The sequence below is a fragment of the Dama dama genome, chromosome 14 (assembly GCF_033118175.1).
Source record: "Dama dama isolate Ldn47 chromosome 14, ASM3311817v1, whole genome shotgun sequence".
NCBI classification, from domain to species: Eukaryota; Metazoa; Chordata; class Mammalia; order Artiodactyla; family Cervidae; genus Dama; species Dama dama.
Genome location: NC_083694.1, coordinates 47,720,092 through 47,739,998, shown reverse-complemented (window position 1 = coordinate 47,739,998; position 19,907 = coordinate 47,720,092). Strand labels below are relative to the sequence as shown.

Here is a 19,907-nt window from a genome sequence, read left to right as displayed (position 1 = left end):
AAGGGAAGGAGGGACAGAAGGAGGGGCCAGTCCCAGAGGGTGCAGATGCTGTGGGGTGAGCAGCAGTCATGGTTCCCTGGGGGCATAAGCCAGGCCTGGAACCAAGGGTCTAGGACTTTGGTTTCAAGGTGAGGGGCTGTGAGCCAGGTAGGGAGCTGGGACTGAAGGCGCTGCATTCAACTGGAGCCATCCGAGTCTCACTTCAAGTAAAAGGATCAGGAAAACAGCCCCATGTTCCCAGTGATTCTGGAAGGACTTTGAATTTGTCTGAAAAAAAGGAGCCCCCCACAAAATTGCTAACACAAAACATGAGGTCCATTTTCACAAGCTTGGATTTTACCTCTTGTACTTTGCTTAGAAAACACAAGCAAAAACTTAATATTAAAATCTGTCTCTGGCTGGCTTGAGCCCCTTGAGCGTCCCAGGGGCTCAAGGCAGAAGCAGACCCGAGCTCCTCGTGTTGGGAGGGAAGTGTTCTGGTGTCAGACTAACAGAGTCCCAGACTGGCATCTTGCCAGTGGGTGGGTCAAAACCCAGACCTGAAAGCTGCGCACAAACCGACAGGGACATGGCAAGGGGCAGGGCCAGACCCCAGGACCTCAGGCAGTAGAATTACTGAAAGGAGACTTTTACAGACAGGAGAAAAGAACCAGAAATATCAGCTCATCTGAAAGGGAGCTTGGGACTTTCAGAAATGAGGAATATGGCAACTGGAATTGGAAATGAAATTAGCAATTTCAATGGCCGATTAAATACCATCAAAGAGAGAAAAAGTGAATGAAGGGACAGACCCCAGAAACTTGCTCAGACAGATAACGGTGAAGGGGAGGGGGGAGGCGGTGTGATACAGGTGTCAGGAAGCGTGGGGGTGCAGAGCAGACAGGTTTCAAGTCAAGCACACAGAGGGCCGGTCCGTGAGGATGGATGGGGACAGTGTGTGAAGGGCCAGAGTGGAGAGATGTCCACAGTTGTTGGCAGAGCCTGACCAGGAAGCACAGGGAGTTCTAAGCAGCTCTAGGAGACAGCGATCCACAGTAGATATGGTGGTGGACATGCTGGACCCCAAGGGCCCAGCGACCTCACGGCAATCAGAGGAGGCTGGATAACCTATGAAGCAGGGGACTGGCCAGAAAGCTGACTTCCAACAGCAACAGCATAAGCCAGCAGACAGAGAGGACTATCCTCGTGGTGTTGAGAGAAAACGCTGCCTGCCCATTAAATGTTCCTGATCCAGGCTGGGGAGGGTGACCACCCGACTATGCACCCCCGCCCACTCCTCCAGAAACCACAGATTCACAGGGAGAACTAGCCACACGGGAAAGCCCCGCTGTCAGCATGCCTAGACAGTGGAGGACGCACTGGTGATAAACATGGAACAAGGGAAGACAGAAAAGGGAACGAAGATCCTGCGTCTGGCTCACAAGCCACACAGAATGGACAGCGAGTCCAATGGGGAGACTGACCAGAGCCCCGGCCAGTGGCACAGCCCCAGGAGGCACTGCGGGCAGTGGGCAGGGCCTCGGAGGCTGCAGCTCTCACACAGAAGGAGCCATGCAGACCTGGGTACTTAGAGCCCGGGGGACCTCCCCACTGGTGACGAGGAGGAGCAGCAGAAGCCAGGAGGGGGAGGAGAAAAAACCCTTAACGAAGAAGTCAAAATGCTTAAGGAGCAGAAGAGCAGAGGGCGGTGCAGAGAGATACAGTAACGGTCGTTATGAGGAAAATGAGGAAAAACAAAATAGGAAGAGAGGATTCCGGGGACCAAAAGGGATCACAGACAAGAGGATCCGACTCAGGCATCAGCAGGGTCTCAAGAGAAGAAACCTGAAACTCTGGAGCAGACTGAAAATTTAAACAGAGTTCAAGTACACAGTCCTGAAATAAAAAGGCTTTTCTCTTTACTTTGAGGAGGCACGAGGCCCCCTAGGGAGCTCTCACTCAGAGCCACTGACCTCAAAACACAGAGGAGGAAATGTCAAGCCATTCATCAGGGAAAAGGAGGCTGGCCTGAGGAAGGGGGCGGAGACACTTCAGAAAATGCCCACAGGCCCCAAGTGTGGTTCAAACAAAGAGGCTCTGGGAGCAGCTGCAGGGACTAAGGCCCCGCCCACTGCCGCCCCACTGCCTACTCCACGTGGACGAAGTCCTGCAGGCTCTCCTCCACGCCCACCAGCTTGCAGTAGTTAATCGTGTAGGTGGCGTTGATCAGCGTGATCTTCTTCTTGTACACTTTGCCGACATCAAAGTCCTAGGAAAAGCGAGTGAAAAGTTAATACTCAAAGCTCTCTGGTGGCTGCTTCTCGGCACCTGACAGCCATGCCTGGGAGACCAGGACGTCTCCCTGTTCTCCCAGGACCTCCGCCTCGGGCAGGAAGGGGGTGCCTGGGAACCAGAGGGTGTGAGTCCCCCAGCAAAGGGTTGGGTGGTGCCTGGCTCCTCCAGGGGGACTGGGAAGTTGTGACGTCCCAGCCTCCCTAGGACCAGTGCCTTCCTGGGCTGGTGCCTGAGCCCTTCCATGGGACCCTGTCACCCTCGGTCCCAGGTGAGGACACGTACTGGGACCCTGGGCTCACCTTGAAGTGGATGAACTTGGGCTTGCTGTTGAAGGGGCACCCTCTGAACTCACGCCCTGATGCCACCTGTTTGTGGATCAGCCCACTGCGTAGCCGTTGCGTAGTCCGCGCCAGGATGTCCTTGTCCATCTTTGTTCCGCCCACCGGCTTCCGGTCCACGTCCTCCTTGGCTACCTGGGGATTGACAGGGCCATCTGGAAAGCCTGGCCAGGCCTCCCTGAGGGCAGCTGGGGAGTGAGGGACATGAACAGCCAGGGTCACTGAGGCCGCATGGGGCGGAGAGGGAGCCACATGGGGAGGGGGGCATGCAACATCCAAGGTGGGACACCAGCAAGGTGGTGGGGGTGGGGGACAAGAGGCTGAGCAGAGCCATCCATGACCTAGAGGATTTCTGGAAAATAATGGCAGAGGGGGGTTTTCTAGGTTTTTTGTTCTTGTTCAGTTGCTCAGTCGTGTCCCACTCTTTGCGACCCCATGGACTGTAGCACACTAGGCTTCCCTGTCCTTCACCATCTTCCAGAGTTTGCTCAAACTCATGTTCATTGAGTCAGTGATGCCATCCAAGTATCTCATCCTCTGTTGTCCCCTTCTCCTCCTGCCCTCAATCTTTCCTAGCATCAGGGTCTTTTCCAATGAGTCAGCTCTTCACAACAATTGGCCAAAATATTGGAATTTCAACATCAGTCCTTCCAATGAATATTCAGGGTTGATTTCCTTTAGGACTGACTGACTGGTTTGATCTCTTTGCAGTCCAACGGACTCTCAAAAGTATTTCCACTACTACAGTTCGAAAGCATTTTAAAATCAGGCCAAGAAAAAGTTTTTGAAAATTTCTACAGGAAGCAACATTTTTTCAAGGGGCACAAAGGTGCGGCCTTGACAGTCTCAGTGATTTAGAGAGGGAGCTTCTGGGGGCCTGGCTCTGGTGCCGGGGCTGACCCAGGGACTGGTACCCTCCTGCCTTCTCACTCCGGGATGGAAGCTGGCCTGCTGACCGGTGACCCCTGTGCAGTGGCCAAGTCTGAGTGGGATAAGTGCCTAGCTCCGGCCCAGTCAGCCAGGCCTCCTCAGAACCAGCAGAACCAAATGGCGTGGCCCTCAGAATGATGGGAATGAGTTTGCCCACAGATAAGGCCAATGCCCTCCCGGGTGGCCATAAACAGAGCTGGGGCCAGCATCCTGCTGCGTGCACTGGACACTTGCCAATTTCATGGCTCATGGAGCTATGCCTGCTGGGATGACCACTGCCCTGGACAGAAGGCTGTCAAAGGAAGTGTGAGCAGGCCTTCCAGCTACAGGTTTCCCAGTGGTAAGTGCAGGAATCAGGGCTCACTCCCCAACCCCGAGCCCCAGCCTGCACCTACTGTGTGCGGCCCCTGCCGGCCTGTGTGCTATGGGGGAGGGAGGCAGTCAGGAGGAGCCACGGAGCAGCATCCATGAGCGAGGCCCCAGCAGTCACCAGGACAGGGTCAGGGTGGGTAGGGGAGATGGGGCTGTGTCTGTGTCCGAGGAGCTACCTGGAAAGGCTTGTAGTCCTCCTTCCAGAGCCCAGGGATCTCCGGCCAAGCCAGTGTGTCCTCCTCCCCGCCGAGGCTGCTCCCATCCCCCTGGACAGACTCACTGGAGATGGCCGTCAGCAGTGGAGAGGACTGGTAGGATCTGGGCCTGTTCTCCTGGAGTTGGGGGAGAAAGACACGGCTCATTCTAGAAAAGAGAACACACTGATGGGAGGAGGACCCTCAGGACCCCAGGCCCCTCACACACAGATGGGAAGGAGGACCCCGGGACCCCAGGCCCCACTCTACATTGGAGACCAGAGCACACATCATTTGTCACTTCCATTTAAAGTACAAGTGTCTACAAATCATGAAAGCCTTTCTCCAGGGCCCACATATGTGCCAGAATCCCCTTCACAGACCTTTATCTGCTCTTGGGCTGGACCTGGCCTCTGTCCAGGGACATCAGGCTGGAATAGGGATGAAGGTGGAGGTTGAGGTTGCTGCAGGTGAGAGAAAGGCCCCCCATGGAGAAGAGCAGGAGCACTCTGGGTGGTTGGCAGGTGTGAGACAACAGGGAGGAGGCAGCAGGAGGTGCAGGTGGGCACTGCCCAGGACGGCAGGGCAGAGAGGGGCACTGAGAAGAGTGGAGACCTGGGGGGGGGGGGGAGCAACACGAAATGAAGCCTGGGGGCTCAGCCGGCAGCACCCTTGTTGGAGCCAGTGAGCTGGGCCTTCAGGTTGGGGGTGCACAGGGCAGAAGTGGAAGAGCCACCCGGGCTCAGGACAGGGCCCCGAGATCCCTGTCCCACATCTTCAGGCACAGTTAAGCAGGTCACCGACACGGTGCACATGTAAGGCGGCAAGAGACGATCCTGTTTAGGGTACGCATGGCTGTGGGGTCTGCCTCCCAGGTAGGTCAGGCACCAGAGACCGGGGGCTGCCTGCCTGTACCTGCGCTGTTACCAGGGGAGGCTGCCACGCTGCCTGCCTTGGGAAGGAGCCTCGAGGCCATCCATATCCCTGGTGGTGGGGGTGGGGCATCAGATGCAAGCACCGGGGAGGAAAGGTCCTGGGGCCAGGGCGCTCTCCGTGGTGCTGATCTTGGCTGGCAGGCACGGTCCTGTGCTGCCAGGGCATCCGCTCACCAGGGGACAGCAGGGCGGGGCCTCTGTGCTCTGCCCATCGCAGAAGGTGGCCACGTAGCTCCAGGTCTGGTCCCTCAGGCTCCGCTGGCCTGTGGGTCTGGGGGGCTCGGGCCGTGGCCTCCTCCTGTCCTCCACAGCCTCCTCCTTCAAGAGCCGACTCACAATCTCCTGTTTCCTGCGCTTCTGCTCCTCCTCGAAGGCGCTGCAGGGAATGCTGTCTGGGCCGAGAGCCAGACACACCCCCGACCCGAGAGGCTGGGCCCACTGGGCTCCAGGGGAGCAGATGAGGAGGCCCAAGGGTGGCCGGGCCAGAGACCCGGGGCACCAACCTTGGGCTCTTGTGTCCCCGCTCTCCTAGTCCCCAGGCTGCTGGGGCCCAGCTGAGGCTCAAACCAGGGCAGCCTTGGGTGGGAGGGTGCTGCTCCTCACTTGTCCCTCCCATGTGTCAGGACTGAGAGCCTCAGATGCTGAGGAGCTGCTCCCCGACCCCGAGACTCCTGCAGGCGGGGCAATGGTATGACTAGGGAACACTCCTAGCAGCAGGACCAGGAGGTCACAGGTGGGCAGATGCTAACAGTGACCACAACGGGTGGGGCTAGGAAGCGGGGGGAAGGGAAGAGCCTCCAGCAGGAAGAGGAGACACAGAGCCTACTGTGCAACGCTGGGCTGAGGTGGGAGAGCTGCGAACTTGCTCTAGCATCTTGGGAAGCCCTCCAGAGGACCCTTTTCTCTCAGAGCAGGTGCAGCCTGGGGACCTGTGAATGGGGACCTTGAAGGTCCAGGGGTTCTGGGGGATGATGGAGTGCAGCATGGACTGAGGCATCACTGAGCACCTGAGACCAAAAAGTGAGCCCAGGTTACCCTTGCCTTCCAGGAGGGAGGAGAGGGCCGGTGGGGGCTGGGGTGTGCAGAGACAAAGGAGTGAGCCACTTGTCGTGGGGGCATGCCAGGTGGCAGAGTCAGGAGGGGCTGTGCTCTGAGGCCCAGGAGAGGTACCTCGCATGGGGTGGGGGTGGAGGGGAGATGCAGGGCGAGAGGCAGCCTCACTGGTTGTGGCAGAAGTGCCCCCGCTGTCCTGGGGTGCCCCCAGCATGCTCACCGGTTCTGGGCCTCCAACTCCTGGCGCCTGCGCTGATGGCACAGGTGCTTGAAGGCGTCCCCACCTTGGGCCAGGATGGCCTTCTTCTCGGCCTGGGCCTTCTGTTCTGCCAGCTCTGTCTTGGCCTGGCCCCACGCTTGAAATTTCCGGAGCGTTTCCTTGGGAAAGGAGAACATGGAGGCTCCAGCGTCTGCAGGTGTATGCGGGCACACTGGAATTTATGGGGTGGGTGACCTTACACTGTACTAGAGACATAGGTGGTGAGGATGTCACCACCGCTCCTCCCACACCCCCAGTTTGCCTCTCCTGAAAATCCTCCAGGGCTTCCCTTGCAGATCCCTTCTCACATCCCTGGCCTAACTGACCCCCAGGCCCCACTTTCCCCAGGAAGGCCTGGGACCCCAGCACACGGCATGCTTAGCCTGAGAGGCTGTCCAAGGGCAGGTGGGTGCACGCAGTCCCGCCTGGATCCCGGAAGGGCTCCTACCCGGTTGGCAGAGATACTGTTCTTCAGGGCCAGCACTGCGTCCATGCGCCTGCGCATGTGCTCTCGGGTCTCCAGCTCCTCCTTCTGCTGCTGCTCGCGGATCCTGAAGGGAGGGCCTGGTCAGCACTTGAGCAGCCTCAAGGCTGGGAGAAGCCCCAAGGAAACAGCCAAGTGCAAGCGGGAAAGAGAGCTGCGCTGCACATGAGCCGCGAGAAAATGGTGAGATCAATTTCTCTAGACCAGTCCTTGTCTGAAAACAGCAGCTGTCAGCTCAAAACTGAAAACACACGATGACGTGAGGGTTCAATGATAAAATCAAGAGAATTTCAACATAAAGGCCAGTGACCCACTTTCTCAGGCTTGCCCTTGGCGGGGGTGAGGCGGACACAAGGAGACTGGGGAGAAGGAAAGACGTACTTCCCCAATGAGGCCTTCAGGAACCTCAGGGCCTTCCGGTGGTTCTTCTGGGCCTCCTCCACCAGCTTCTGCTGCCGGAGTCCAAGCTCCTTCTGCAGGTGCACGCATCTCCTGCAGGGGCAGGGGGTGGGAAGGATGAGAACATGTGCTGTGGAGAAGGGGGGACAGGAACACGTGCTGTACAGACCCGGAGGGGACTAAGGCCAAATGCATGAGGGACGACCCTGCACTGTGCCTGGCGGGGGCAGGGATATGGGGACCCTGCAGGTGTCCACGGGCTTAGATTCCACAGAAGCAGGAGATCCGGTGACAGGTAGAGTGGAAGCTGGAGGAAACCTGTGAAGGTGGGATGGGGGACAGGGACCCCCCTGGGGTGGGAGGTCGGGCCCCCTGGCCTGCGGCACACCTTGTCCTCCTGCTCTGTGCTCAGAAGGGGCTGCCCCTGGGGAGTGGGCAGTGTCAGACCTCAGGGAGGATGGGCTGAAGGAGTGGCCAGAGCAGAGAAAATGGCTGGGTGTCCAGGAGGAAGCCACTGTCAGGTCAGGGAGTGGGCATGGCTCCAGCCACTCTGGCCGGGGCTGGGAGGGTGGGCATGGGCGGGCAGGCAGGGGAGGGGGCAGGCAGGACCCCAGGCCTGGACCCACCGGGCCCGCAGCAGCCGGTTCCGCTCTGCCTTCCTCGAGGCCCCCATCTCCCGGTGCAGCTGCTTGGCTGCCCGCTCCTGAAGGCCTCTCCTGGCGGCTGCAGCCTCTTCCTGGGCTGACTTGCGGGTGTCCTCCAGCTGCCCTTCCTGGACCTCGATCTGCCACAGGGTGCTCCTGGCAGGCGGGGGTGTTCACGTCAGCCAGGGGTGGGAGACTGGGCTGCCCCTCTGAGCTGTGGCCACTCCAGGGATGTGGCACTGCATCTGACTGATGACACCCGGGCCCCTGCCACCCGCAGCTCTGCTCTCTGGGTACAGGGGAGCAGAGGCCCCACCACATGGCGCCCACCTGCCTCTTACCATGCCCCACCACCCCCCATGATACAGGCTCCTCGCAGCAGGGTGTTCTGGGGTTTTACTCACTGACGACACCTAAGTGCTGGGATCAACCCCTAAGTGCTGGGATCAGGGTCTGGCACTCAGCAGGTGCTCGGGGACAGTGAGTGACTCTGTCTGAGCTCCCAACCCCCAAGGTCAGGTGCGGCACTCCAGATGGAGTGGCACATGAGCACCCCCGGAGGACGGCCTTGGGGACAGCTGACACTTGCTCTGTGGCCTGCCCACGCTCAGCTGACACTGCGAATTGGGGGGCTCGTCGACATCCCTGTGGCCTGAGGTGCCCTTGATTGTGGGCACACAGACTCCAGCAGCAACACCGAGGGCCCTGAAGGCACATCCCCCTGAGTACAGGTTCAAGGGTGACTTCTGGTTAGTCACAGGCCCGGGACAGGGCTGCCAGGGGTCAGCACGTGACACCCCTGGTGTGACTGCCGTGGGCACAGGCTTGGATACACTGACCTAGAGGTGGTGGCTGGCTCAGGGAAGCACCAAGCAGTGGACAGGTCTATTTATGAAGACTTGGTGCCCACGGAGCAACGTCCGAGGAAGAACCAACAATGAGGCCGTGGAGCTGAAAGCTGAAGCTGATGACTGCACCAGAGGACAGAGGGTCCACTATGCTGTCCAAGGGTGACACTGACTAGGTCATGGAACTGAGTGGGCTTCCAAGAGGAGCCAGGAGAGGCCTGGGCGGCCCCACTTAGCTGTGACGCAAACGGCAGTGGACTCTGCAGCCATGAAGGAGGTGCCTTGTGGCTGCTGTGTAGGGAGGAGGAGTGGGCGCAAGGCAGGCCGGTGCTGCTAACGGATGGGATGCACGAGGGGACATCTGATGTGCGTTTTCTTGCATGTAAATTAGACCTTAGCTGATTAGTAAGAAAGTATGTGGGCATTGGCCACGCCCACATGAGGAGGGGCAGGCAGCTGGGCTCCCTGGGTCAGGGCCTGAGGAGCAGGCAGCTGGGCATGGTCATCAGACTGGCACTTGTTGGGAGGAGAAATGAGTGAAAACACAGAGGAAGATGAGCGGCAAGTTTCTGAAGGTCAGAGAAGAGACAGGACAGATCAGACAGGAGACGAGGGTGAGCCTCTGAAGGTCAGAGAAGAGACAGGACAGGTCAGACGGGAGACGAGGGTGAGCCTCTGAAGGTCAGAGAAGAGACAGGACAGGTCAGACAGGAGACGACGGTGAGCCTCTGGTTTTGTTGGAGCTGGACTTCCAGGCATGAACTGTTTCAGCAGACACACAGAAGAACATGTGCTTCCCAGTTCTGTCTGAAAGACAGCCTGGAGCAGTGGGTCCCCCTGGTACCCATCCTGGATCCCTAAACACCATTCTCTCCGCAAGACACCAGGTTCTGGGCACACCTGGCAGGTCCAGGGCTGGGAAACAATAAACAAGCAAGCCTAGAACTTGTTATTACCCCCAGAAAGTGCTGGAAGAACGACAGGGAGCCAGCTTGAAAGAGGTACCACTGGCCAAACTGGGGATGATGAGAGCATCGAAACGAATGAAGACGGAGCAGGAACAAGTCACTGAGCAGAAAAGAAGTTGGAGAGTCTGCACTGACACAGAAAGACATGAAGACAGCATTGCGCTCTACAGCAGGATGAGAACTCGCACATTTAGAAAGACTCACAGAATTAGAACACTGCTCGCAGGGACCTCCCTGGCGGTCCAGTGGTGAGGACTCTGCTCCCACCACGGGTGGTCAGGGAACTAAGGTCCACATGCCACACACAAAAAATAAGAATGAAAATCGCCCTTTGGCAGCCATCATCATAACCGATTCAAGCGAGAAGCATCAGTAAATGCAAAACGGGAGTGTGAGAGGGGCGGGGAGGTGCTGTCCAGGTTCACACAGTGCACCACAAGTTCCAGCAAGTTCCCACAGAAAAAGCGTGGCTGTGCAGAAGGAACCCTGCAGACCGCCTCTCCATCAAGGGACTGAAATCTACCCCTGCAGAAAAGGGAACAGTGGCCATCAGGACCCTTGCTGGGGGGCACCAGGTGGGGGATCCTAGGCCGCCGTCCTGAGGCGACATCACACAAAGGCAATTTGGGGGGCCCTTCCGGGGGCGGAATCTTCAGAAATATTGAGGTCAGAAGGTCTTTCCTACTGGAAGCAGGACAACCCTCTGTAACCACCCCAGGGGGGACCCTCTTGCTGTAAAGTGTCACCAGATAATGGGGGGAAGGGAGACACTGGGGATTCTTCGGGCTGTTTCTGCAAGTCTTCTGTAAACTTGAAATTCTTTCCAAAAGTTAGAAGCTTTAAAAAATGAAATGGACGATACAGTGGACAAAGGCAGAGCTGCCAGGGGTGTCCCAGGCGGGGGAGGAGCAGCCCAGGTGCTGGCTGGCGCACAGCGGGGCTGCCAGGACAAGCTCCTGGTGGAGCATCTCTCTATGGGGTGGGGTCTGGGGGGATGCTTGTAGAAAAGGCGTAAAGATTTAAAAATCATTTTGGTTGTTCCATGGTGGCACAAAGAGCAGAAAAAAAAATCAGAAGAAGCTGATTTCATGGTTCCTAAGAACTCAAGCAAACGTGGAGAAAGTGAAAAACACTGAACAAAAGGGAAGTCTTGACTACCCTTCCATTTTTAGGCAGCTTGAAAGTCAAGTGCCAAGTGTGGTTCTCTGTCTCAAGGCCCCACCACCAGCCCCAGCTGGCCTGGACTCACTCGTTCTGCTGTAGCACTGCCATCATCTGCGCCTGCAGGTCCCGCTCGTTCTCCAGCTCCGAGCACAGGCGCTGCAACGCTGCCTCCAGGCGTCCCATGGCTGCCCTGGGGACCACAGGGACAGCGGCAGTCAGGGCCCAGGGCTGGGGTTGCCAGCCCCCAGCCAGCCATGCCTTCACCTGATTTTTTCACTTGCAGGAGATGAGTGGTCAGCGGGGTGGGCAGAAACGTGGCCGAAGGCAGGCTTCTACTGGGCCTACCCTCACTGATCTGACCACGCTGCCTTTACTGGCTCCGCTGGCCTCTCTAACAAGGATGGGGAGCTGGCTCCTGGTTGCCAGATCCTCAGAGAAGCAGGCGCAGCCTGCTTTTGGCCCAGGAAGGACTGAGCATACTCACTTGCCAACCAGAAGCATCTCGAGGACAAAAGCCACCGAGAGACCCCCTTGGCCAAGGCCCCCTTGGTGGGGGGTCGCTTCAAGAAATCCCCTTGAAATTTCTACTTCAAGTCCCTCTGACCCCCAGTCATCTGAGCCCAGTTATGCTCTGATGAATGGGGTGGGTGGGGATGGCATAGGACACACAGATACACCACCCCTGCCCCTAAATACCCCCTCTAAGGGCAGAAGTGGGTGGGGTCATCTCTATGAGAATGGCCTTGAGTGACACTGACCAGATGGCTCTGGTCTGTAGGCCTGTGACCTGGTGCCATCTGGGGCCCTGTGCTGGATGCTCCTCCGCACCCCTACCTAGCCCATCCTGGTGTTCCTGCTCCAGGGCCGTGTGGCTGCTGTTTCTATCACTCAGGTCCTAGCCTGTGGGTCGGCTTCTCAGGGAGGTCCCCCTGGACACCTGTATCAAAGTGACCGCCCTTCTGGGTCGTGGCCACCTGCCTCCTGGTGTCTGCTGCTGCTGTCAGATTCCCACAAGGGCAGGAGATGGGTCCATTCCCTTGCCACCCAGGTGCAGTGGGCACTAGATGCGGGTAACAATTGGGTGGACACGGCTCCTTGCTCACACACTGGCCCCAAGGCCCCACCTCCAACCTCCGACCTACATGTTGTTGGCTGCCCTCTCTGCAGCCATCTCGGCAGCCATGCTCTCCTGCTGCTTGACCAGGAGTTCCATCCTCCTTCGACACGCACGTAGCTCCCCCCTGGAAGTTGAGCCAGAACCAGGGTGAGTGGTCCCGCGTACCCCAGGCCTCAGTCTCCCTCTCCTTGAGTGGGACAGGCCCGGGGCGGCTGACACAGCCTCTCCTCCTCCATCTCACACATTCAGGAGTGAAGTTTCATGTCATCCACATGGCAGTGTCACGGCTGGTCAGATAGGAGTGGAGGGCAGAGAACCCCCACGGCCAGGGCACCCGCACAGCCTGGGGCAGGGGACCAACTGGCCCACTCACCTTGTCTTCTGGATGAAAAGGTCCTTCTCTTCATGCAGCTGGTCCAGGTGTCTCAAGTCCCTGCGCAGCTGGGAGGCCTGCATTTTTTTCTGGGCCGTCAACCTCAGCTTCTGCTTGTCCTTGCTCTGCTCTATTCCTGGACTTCACGCGGAAAGGACACCTGCCACCCTTGTGTGGGGGCCATGTCCCCCCACCATACTGTCCAGAACACAGAGGTCCCCTCACCCTGTCCTCACCCGGGTCAGTTACCAGGAGCTTCCCAGGCCGGCCTTCTGCTCAGCCTCCCTTGGGACACAGTCCAGCACAACCTCCGGGTCCTCCAGCTCCTCTGTGTCTAGACGGCAAGCAGGAGAAAGCAGATGAGACCCTCAAGCCTGAGGCTCCTGGATAAATCCTGACAGGTGCAGCAGTTCTCAAAACGTGGCCCTGGGAACCCTTTCTAGGGGTCGGCACGTCAAAGCTATTTTCATAACAATAGTAAGACACTACGTGTCTCTTCCACCCTGAGCTTGGTGAGTGTGGCATGAAGTTGACAGGGTAACAGCGGTCTCCAAACAGAGGAAATACACTGCAAGTGTCAGACATTTTTTATCTCTCCCTTAAGCAGCAGGAGGAAACAAACTACAAGTATCACATTTTTTTTCCTTCTCTGTGCAAAATTAAAAGGAGGTTTCTCTTAAAATTCTGTGTGGCCATGATGACACCTGGTTCCACTTGAACTTAACTTTTCTCAAACCTTGAGCTAACCAATGAGTTTTCCTTACGTAAATGTTTTTCTTAAACTATGTTAATGAAACTATGTATTTGCTTTGGAATTTGCCTTTCTTCAAAATGGTTCCACCTAAGACTAACTTTTTTCTTTTCTCAAACCTTGGGCTGATAATAGCTCAACAAACCAGTATTCATATTAGTTGTTTTATGACTGGGGGGAGGATACACCTCGGGCTGTCCTATCTCAAAAATGCGTGTTGTGGGAGAGGGGCCTGGTGAAACTCCCTCAGCCTTGAGGTGTGTCTTTCTTATCTGATTAATACCTTTCTAACAGACATAAAACAGCTTGTTAAAACTAGCAAGGGGGGGCACTCTTTCTGCCCCCTTCTGATGTCTATGTCAGAAGCTTTGTCTATCTCTTTTATACTTTAATAAAATGGTATTACACAAAAGCTCTGAGCGATCAAGCCTTGTCACTGGGCCCAGATAAAATCCCTCTCCTCTGGAGGCCAAGAATCCTGGCGTCTTTCACGGCTCAGCAACAACCTTTCAGAGTTTTCCAGAGGCCATATGACACAGGACACCACACCAGACTAGTGAGAGGCAGACATCTGCTCTTAGGCCAGGCTCTGCATGTTACACCCAGCAGGTTCATTACTGCTATTTTAAGTGAGTAAATAAATTTTCTTTTAGCTTTAGTTCTTAATGCAGTAAACATTGAAAGGTATAACTGATGTAAACCAGAGTTCTTTGGGTCTTCAGTAATTTTTTAGAAATATAATGGAGTTTGCTGACAAAAAAGTGTGAGAATTATTGCCTTTGAGAATCACTGCCAATTTCCAGCAAAACACGGCTTATCTCCAGTCCTTCACTAAAGTTCAGCAAAAATGACTGAAAAGAAGTTCTGAAAGGCATGAATCTACAGTCATGAGATGGGGGGCAGTAGGAGGGAGAAGGCAGCACAGCATAGGGGCAGGGGCTCTCAGGCATGCAGGTGGGTCCTAGGGGGGCAGGGACATCAGTGTCCCTGTAAAGCTATCCTGCTGGTGTCCAGCACTAGCCCAAACCAAAGCACATCTTAGAGGAACTGCAGATCATAGGACTTTTTTTTTTTTATCCAAAAGTTTCCAGGAAAATAAAACAAGAACAGATCACATTCAAAGGACTGGAGTAAACATGGCACCGGATTCCTCGACAGAGGCGTTGGAAACCACAGTCGCCACATTCATGGTCTCCGCCACACGGACCCTTCCTCCAATTAAAGACAGAATACTATAGGCTGCCTTTTTGAGAAAAATGTGAGCTTAAAAAAATGTAGTTTCTGTGAAAAAAAGGGAATTAAAGGGCCCCTATCAAGCCCACCCTGTGCCTTCTGTGCTGTGAAATGTATGTTCTTTGTGAGGGGACCCTTTTTAATTACCGTCTTCCACGAGCGGCTTGTCATCCAAAAGCTTCTCGTCTTCTTCCATCCTGGGGCAAAATCAGCTGCAAAAAGTCTACCAAGTACAGAGATGGATTTAAAAAACATTGAAAAAAAAACTGGATTTCAAAGAATTAACCATTTCTCTTCTAAAAAGACATTAAGAAGATGAAGAGAGGCCATAGAATATGAGAAATTATCTGCAGTACACAGATCTGAGAAAGGTCTCACACCTAGAATATTACAGACATGTAAGGATTAGATCAGCAGGAAAGACAGTCTACAATCAAAGACGTAAAGGAGGACCCTCAATGGGTGGGGTGGGGGCAAAGTCGTGGTGCATCAAGACCCACGCCTGGGGGGAACCCCAAATTGAAGGACCATCATAATTGCAGAGGTTCTCCCCAAGGAATGGGGTCCAAGCCCCATGTCAGGCTCCCCATCCTGGGGGTCGGCACCAGGAAGACAGGCCCCTGGACATCTGGCTTTGAAGGTCAGCATGGACTTCCCTTTGGGAGAGGCAGAGGGCTGTGGGAATAGCAACCCTGCTCTTAGAGGACTTGCACAAAGTCCCACACACTCGGGGCCCCAAGCAGAAACAGGAAACTGACAGGAGCCTGGGCCAGACCCACTGCTGACCTCAGGAAACCTCCTGGAGAGGCCGGAGGTGCAGGCAGCTCACCCTGGGAACAGGGACGCTGCCGGCAGCTGTTCTTGGGGAGCTGGCTCCAACATTTGGACACAGGGCAGCGAGTGCCACGTCACACTCCTCCCTCAGGCTTATCAGTGCCAAGACCCGGCCCGCACACCAGTGAGCTGACACAACTACTCCAGGACCCCCAGGCCCTGCTGCCAGGCCCACCATTGGCTTGACACCAATTCTGGAAGCCCTGGGCCCCAGCCCTGCCCTCCAATGGGCAGATGCCAGACCAGAACTACCACAGCCCTATGCCATGCCATGTCAGGACCCAGCTTGCCCACCTGCAGGCCAACATCAGCTCCAAGACACCTCAGCCAGCCACCGCAGGATCTGGTCCCACTCACCTGCAGGCCAACATCAGTTTGGGACGCTTCAGCCCCACCCACCAGTGGCATGTATACACACACACACAAACACACACACATCTGGGCCTCCTTAGTGGCTCAGGTGGTAAAGAATCTGCCTGTGATACAGGAGACTGAGGTTCAATCCCTGAGTCAGAAAGATCCCCTGGAGAAGAGAATGGCTACCCACTTAGTATTCTTGCCTGGAGAATTCCATGAACAGAGGAGCCTGGTGTGCTACAGTCCATGGAGTTGCAAAGAGTCAGACACAACTGGGCAACTAACACACACATATACACACTGCTATATATGAGTCTCATGGTAACCACAAACTAAAAATCTGTAATAGATACATACATACAAAAGAGAAAGGAATCCAGAGAAAACACTAAAGATAGTCATCAAATCATAAGAGAGGAGAACAAAAGAAGAAAAGAACAAAATAGAACTAAAAACACAGCCCTCAAACAACTAACTAAATAGTAAGAAGTACATACCTATCAGTAACTACTTTACATGCAAATGGACTAAATGCCCTAATTAAAAGACACAGAGTGACTGAATGGGCCCACATATATGCTGCCTCATAGCTCAGCTGGTAAAGAATCTGCCTGCAATGCAGGAGCCTCCAGTTCAATTCCTAGGCCGGAAAGATGCCCTGGATAAGGGACAGGCTACCCACTCCAGTATTCATGGGCTTCCCTAGTGGCTCAGATGGTAAGGAATCTGCCTGCAATGAGAGAGACCTGGGTTCGATCCCTGAGTTGGGACTATCTGGGTTGGGAAGATCCCTGGAGGAGGGTATGGCAACCCACTCCAGTAAAGAGCTTCCCTGGTAACTCAGCTGGTAAAGAAGCCACCTGCAGTGCAGGAGACCCTGGTTCAATTCCTGGGATGGGAAGATTCCCTAGAGAAGGGATAGGCTACCCACTCCAGTATTCTTGGGCTACCATGGTGGCTCAGATGGTAAAGAATCCACCTGCAATGCAGGGAGACCTGGGTTTGATCCCTGGGTTGGGAAGATCCCCAGGAGAAGGGAATGGCTACCCACTCAAGTATTCTTGCCTGGAGAATTCCATGGGCAGAGGAGCCTGGCAGGCTAGAGTCCATGGGGCCACAAAGAGTTGGACACAACTGAGAGACTTTCACTTCACAAGAGACTCACTTCAGATCTAGAGACACATACAGACTGAAAGACATGATGGGAGAAAGTATTCCATGCAAAATGGAAATGAAAAGAAAGCTGGGTTATCAATAGTTATATCAGACAAAGTGGACTTTAAAACAAAGACTGTTATAAGAAACAAAGAAGGACCCTACATAATGATCGAAGGATCAAACCAAGAAGATTAACAATTGTAAACAAATATGCACCCAATATAGGAGCCCCTAAAGACATAAAGCAAGTATTAATAGCAACAAACACAAAAGGAGAAACTGATAGTAACACAATAATAGTTAATGTAAGGGGGGACTTTAACGCCCCACTTACATTAATGGACAGGTCATCCAGACAGAAAATCAATAAGAAAACACTGACCTTAAATGACACATTAGACCAAACGAACTTAATAGATCTATATAAAATATTCCATCCAAAAATAGCAAATAATTTCAAGTGTACAAGAAACAGTCTCTAGGGCAGATCACAGGATAGGCCACATATCAAGTCTCAACAAATCTAAGAAAATTTAAATCATATCAGGCATCCTTTCTGACCACACAACTATGTGACTAAAAATCAACTACAAGGAAAAAACCACAGGAAACACAAACACGAGGAGGCTAAACAATACACTACTAAACAACAAATGGATCACTGAAGAAATCAAAGAAGAAATAAAAAATTTCTTCTAGGGACAAATGAAAACAAACCAACAAAATCCAAAATCTGTGGGATGCAGCAAAAGCAGTGATAGGATGTAAGTTTATAGACATACAGGCTTACCTTGGGAAACAAGAGAAATCTCAAATAAACAGCCTAAACACACACCTGAAGCAATTAGAGAAAGAACAAGCAAAACCCATTTAGCAGAAGGAAAGAAATCATGAAGATCAGAACAGAAATAAATGAAGTAGAGACTTAAATAAAAAATATCAGTGAAACTGAGCTGGTTCTGTGAAAAGATAAACAGAATTGATAAATCTTGAGGCCAACTCATCAAGAGAAAAACAGAGAGGGCTCAAATCTAGAAATCAGAATTAAAAAAGAAGTTACAACCAGAAACACAAATCAATGCAACAGAATAGAAAGCCCAGAAATAAACTCACACATTTATGGTTAATGATGGTGATTGCAGCCATGAAATTAAAAGACGCTTACTCCTTGGAAGGAAAGTTATGACCAAATTAGATAGCATATTAAAAAGCAGAGACATTACTTTGCCAACAAAGGTCCGTCTAGTCAAGGCTATGGTTTTTCCAGTGGTCATGTATGGATGTGAGAGTTGGACCATAAAGAAAGCTGAGTGCTGAAGAATTGATGCTTTTGAACTGTGGTGTTAGAGAAGACTTTTTTTTTTTTTTTGGAGAAGACTTTTTTTTTCAATTGGAAATAATTCCTTTATTAAATAAGCTTCATTTGGGAGCTGACTGCCACAGACCGCAGGAGAAAATGCATCTAGCTTTTGCAGAGATCAACATAGTTCAGCAATGCCCAAGCTCCTCTTTCAGAGAGGTGAACCTCAGCTTAGAGGAAGGGCTGAGGAGGCTTCCACACTGAAGGTGACATGGAGAAGACATAGTAATCACATGGGAGCCAGTCCAGGAGCAAACCGAGTGCATGGCCACCTGCTGCTTCCCTGTGCCCTGCCAGGAGAGCGCTGCAAAGCAGAGGCATCCGGGTTCCCAAGCGGGCACCAGCAACACCTCCAAGGCAGACCTGAGGAACCTGAGGATGAGGTTCCAAAAGTAGTCCCTGCAGAGGCTAACAGTCTGATCAGGAATAAAAGTAGATGGGGGTGGGGGCGTGGTGTGTGTGTGTTCACACACACGTGTCTGACTCTGCAACCCCATGGAAGCCCACCAGGCTCCTCTGTCCATGGAATTTTCCAGGCAAAAATACTGGAGTGGGTTGCCATTTCCTTCTCCATGGAGAAGACTGTTGAGAGTTCCTTGGACTGCAAGGAGATCCAACCAGTCCATCCTAAAGGAGATCAGTCCTGGGTGTTCATTGGAAGGACTGATGCTGAAGCTGAAACTCCAATACTTTGGCCACCTCATGAAAAGAGTTCACTCATTTGGAAAGACCCTGATGCTGGGAGGGGTTGGGGGCAGGAGGAGAAGGGGTCGACAGAGGATGAGATGACTGAATGGCATCACCGACTCGATGGATATGAGTTTGGGTAAACTTCGGGAGTTGGTGATGGACAGGGAGGCCTGGCGTGCTGCAATTCATGGGGTCACAAAGAGTTGGACACGACTGAGCAACTGAACTGAACTGAACTGAATCTACAACAAAGGAGGTAAGAATATACAATGGAGAAAAGACAGTCTCTTCAATAAATGGTTCTGGAAAAACTGAACAGTTACATGCAAAATAATGAAATTAGAACTCTCATACTACACACAAAAATAAATTAAAAATGGATTAAAGACCTAAATATAAGACTGGATACTATAAAACTCTTAGAGGAAAATACAGGCAGAATACTCTTTGACACAAATTGCAACATCTTTTTTGAACCACCTCCTAGAGTAATGAAAATAAAAACAAAAATAAACAAATAGGACTTAACTGAACTTTAAAGCTTTTGCACAGCACAGAAAAGGAAACCATAAACAAAAAGAAAAGATAGCTCAGAGAATGGGAGAAAATATTTGCAAATGAAGCAACCAAGGAATTCATCTCCAAAATATACAAACAGCTCATGAAGCACAATATAAAAAACAAACAACCAGAAAGACAAAGAACATTACAGCATACTAACACATATATATGGAATTTAGAAAGATGGTAATGATAACCCTATATGCAAAACAGAGAAAGAGACACAGAAATACAGAACAGACTTTTGAACTCTGTGGGAGAAGGCGAGGGTGGGATGTTTTGAGAGGAATCGGGTGGAGAGGGAGGTGGGAGGGGGGATTGGGATGGGGAAGACGTGTAAATCCATGGCTGATTCATATCAATGTATGACAAAACCCACTGAAATGTTGTGAAGTAATTAGCCTCCAACTAATAAAAAAATTAAAAAAAAAAAAAAACAACTGCGGAGTGCCCTGCCAGTCCAATGGTTAGGACACTGTGCTTCCACTGTAGGGGGCACGGGTTCAATCCCTGGTTGCTTGGTCAGGGAAGTAAGATCCTGCACGCTTGCAGCATGGCCAAAACAACACACACACACACACACACACACACACACAAAACCCCACAAACAA

At 53.1% G+C, this 19,907-nt stretch overlaps 1 protein-coding gene across 1 annotated transcript in view; it reads right to left on the bottom strand.

The window, feature by feature from the left end:
* CFAP74 (cilia and flagella associated protein 74) overlaps window positions 1-19,907 on the bottom strand; it is a 98,169-nt gene that overhangs the window by 47,542 nt on the left and 30,720 nt on the right. Inside the window, exons 2-15 of the mRNA XM_061159783.1 lie at window positions 14,484-14,559; window positions 12,602-12,686; window positions 12,353-12,493; window positions 12,005-12,103; window positions 10,948-11,052; window positions 7,865-8,038; window positions 7,221-7,331; window positions 6,804-6,906; window positions 6,317-6,474; window positions 5,127-5,419; window positions 4,492-4,706; window positions 4,091-4,246; window positions 2,574-2,747; window positions 2,130-2,248 (exon numbers count right to left, since the gene is read on the bottom strand). Of these exons, the coding sequence (XP_061015766.1) occupies window positions 2,130-2,248; window positions 2,574-2,747; window positions 4,091-4,246; window positions 4,492-4,706; window positions 5,127-5,419; window positions 6,317-6,474; window positions 6,804-6,906; window positions 7,221-7,331; window positions 7,865-8,038; window positions 10,948-11,052; window positions 12,005-12,103; window positions 12,353-12,493; window positions 12,602-12,686; window positions 14,484-14,532 (1,982 nt within the window). The 5' untranslated portion in view covers window positions 14,533-14,559. The remainder of the gene's footprint in view (window positions 1-2,129; window positions 2,249-2,573; window positions 2,748-4,090; window positions 4,247-4,491; window positions 4,707-5,126; window positions 5,420-6,316; window positions 6,475-6,803; window positions 6,907-7,220; window positions 7,332-7,864; window positions 8,039-10,947; window positions 11,053-12,004; window positions 12,104-12,352; window positions 12,494-12,601; window positions 12,687-14,483; window positions 14,560-19,907) is intronic.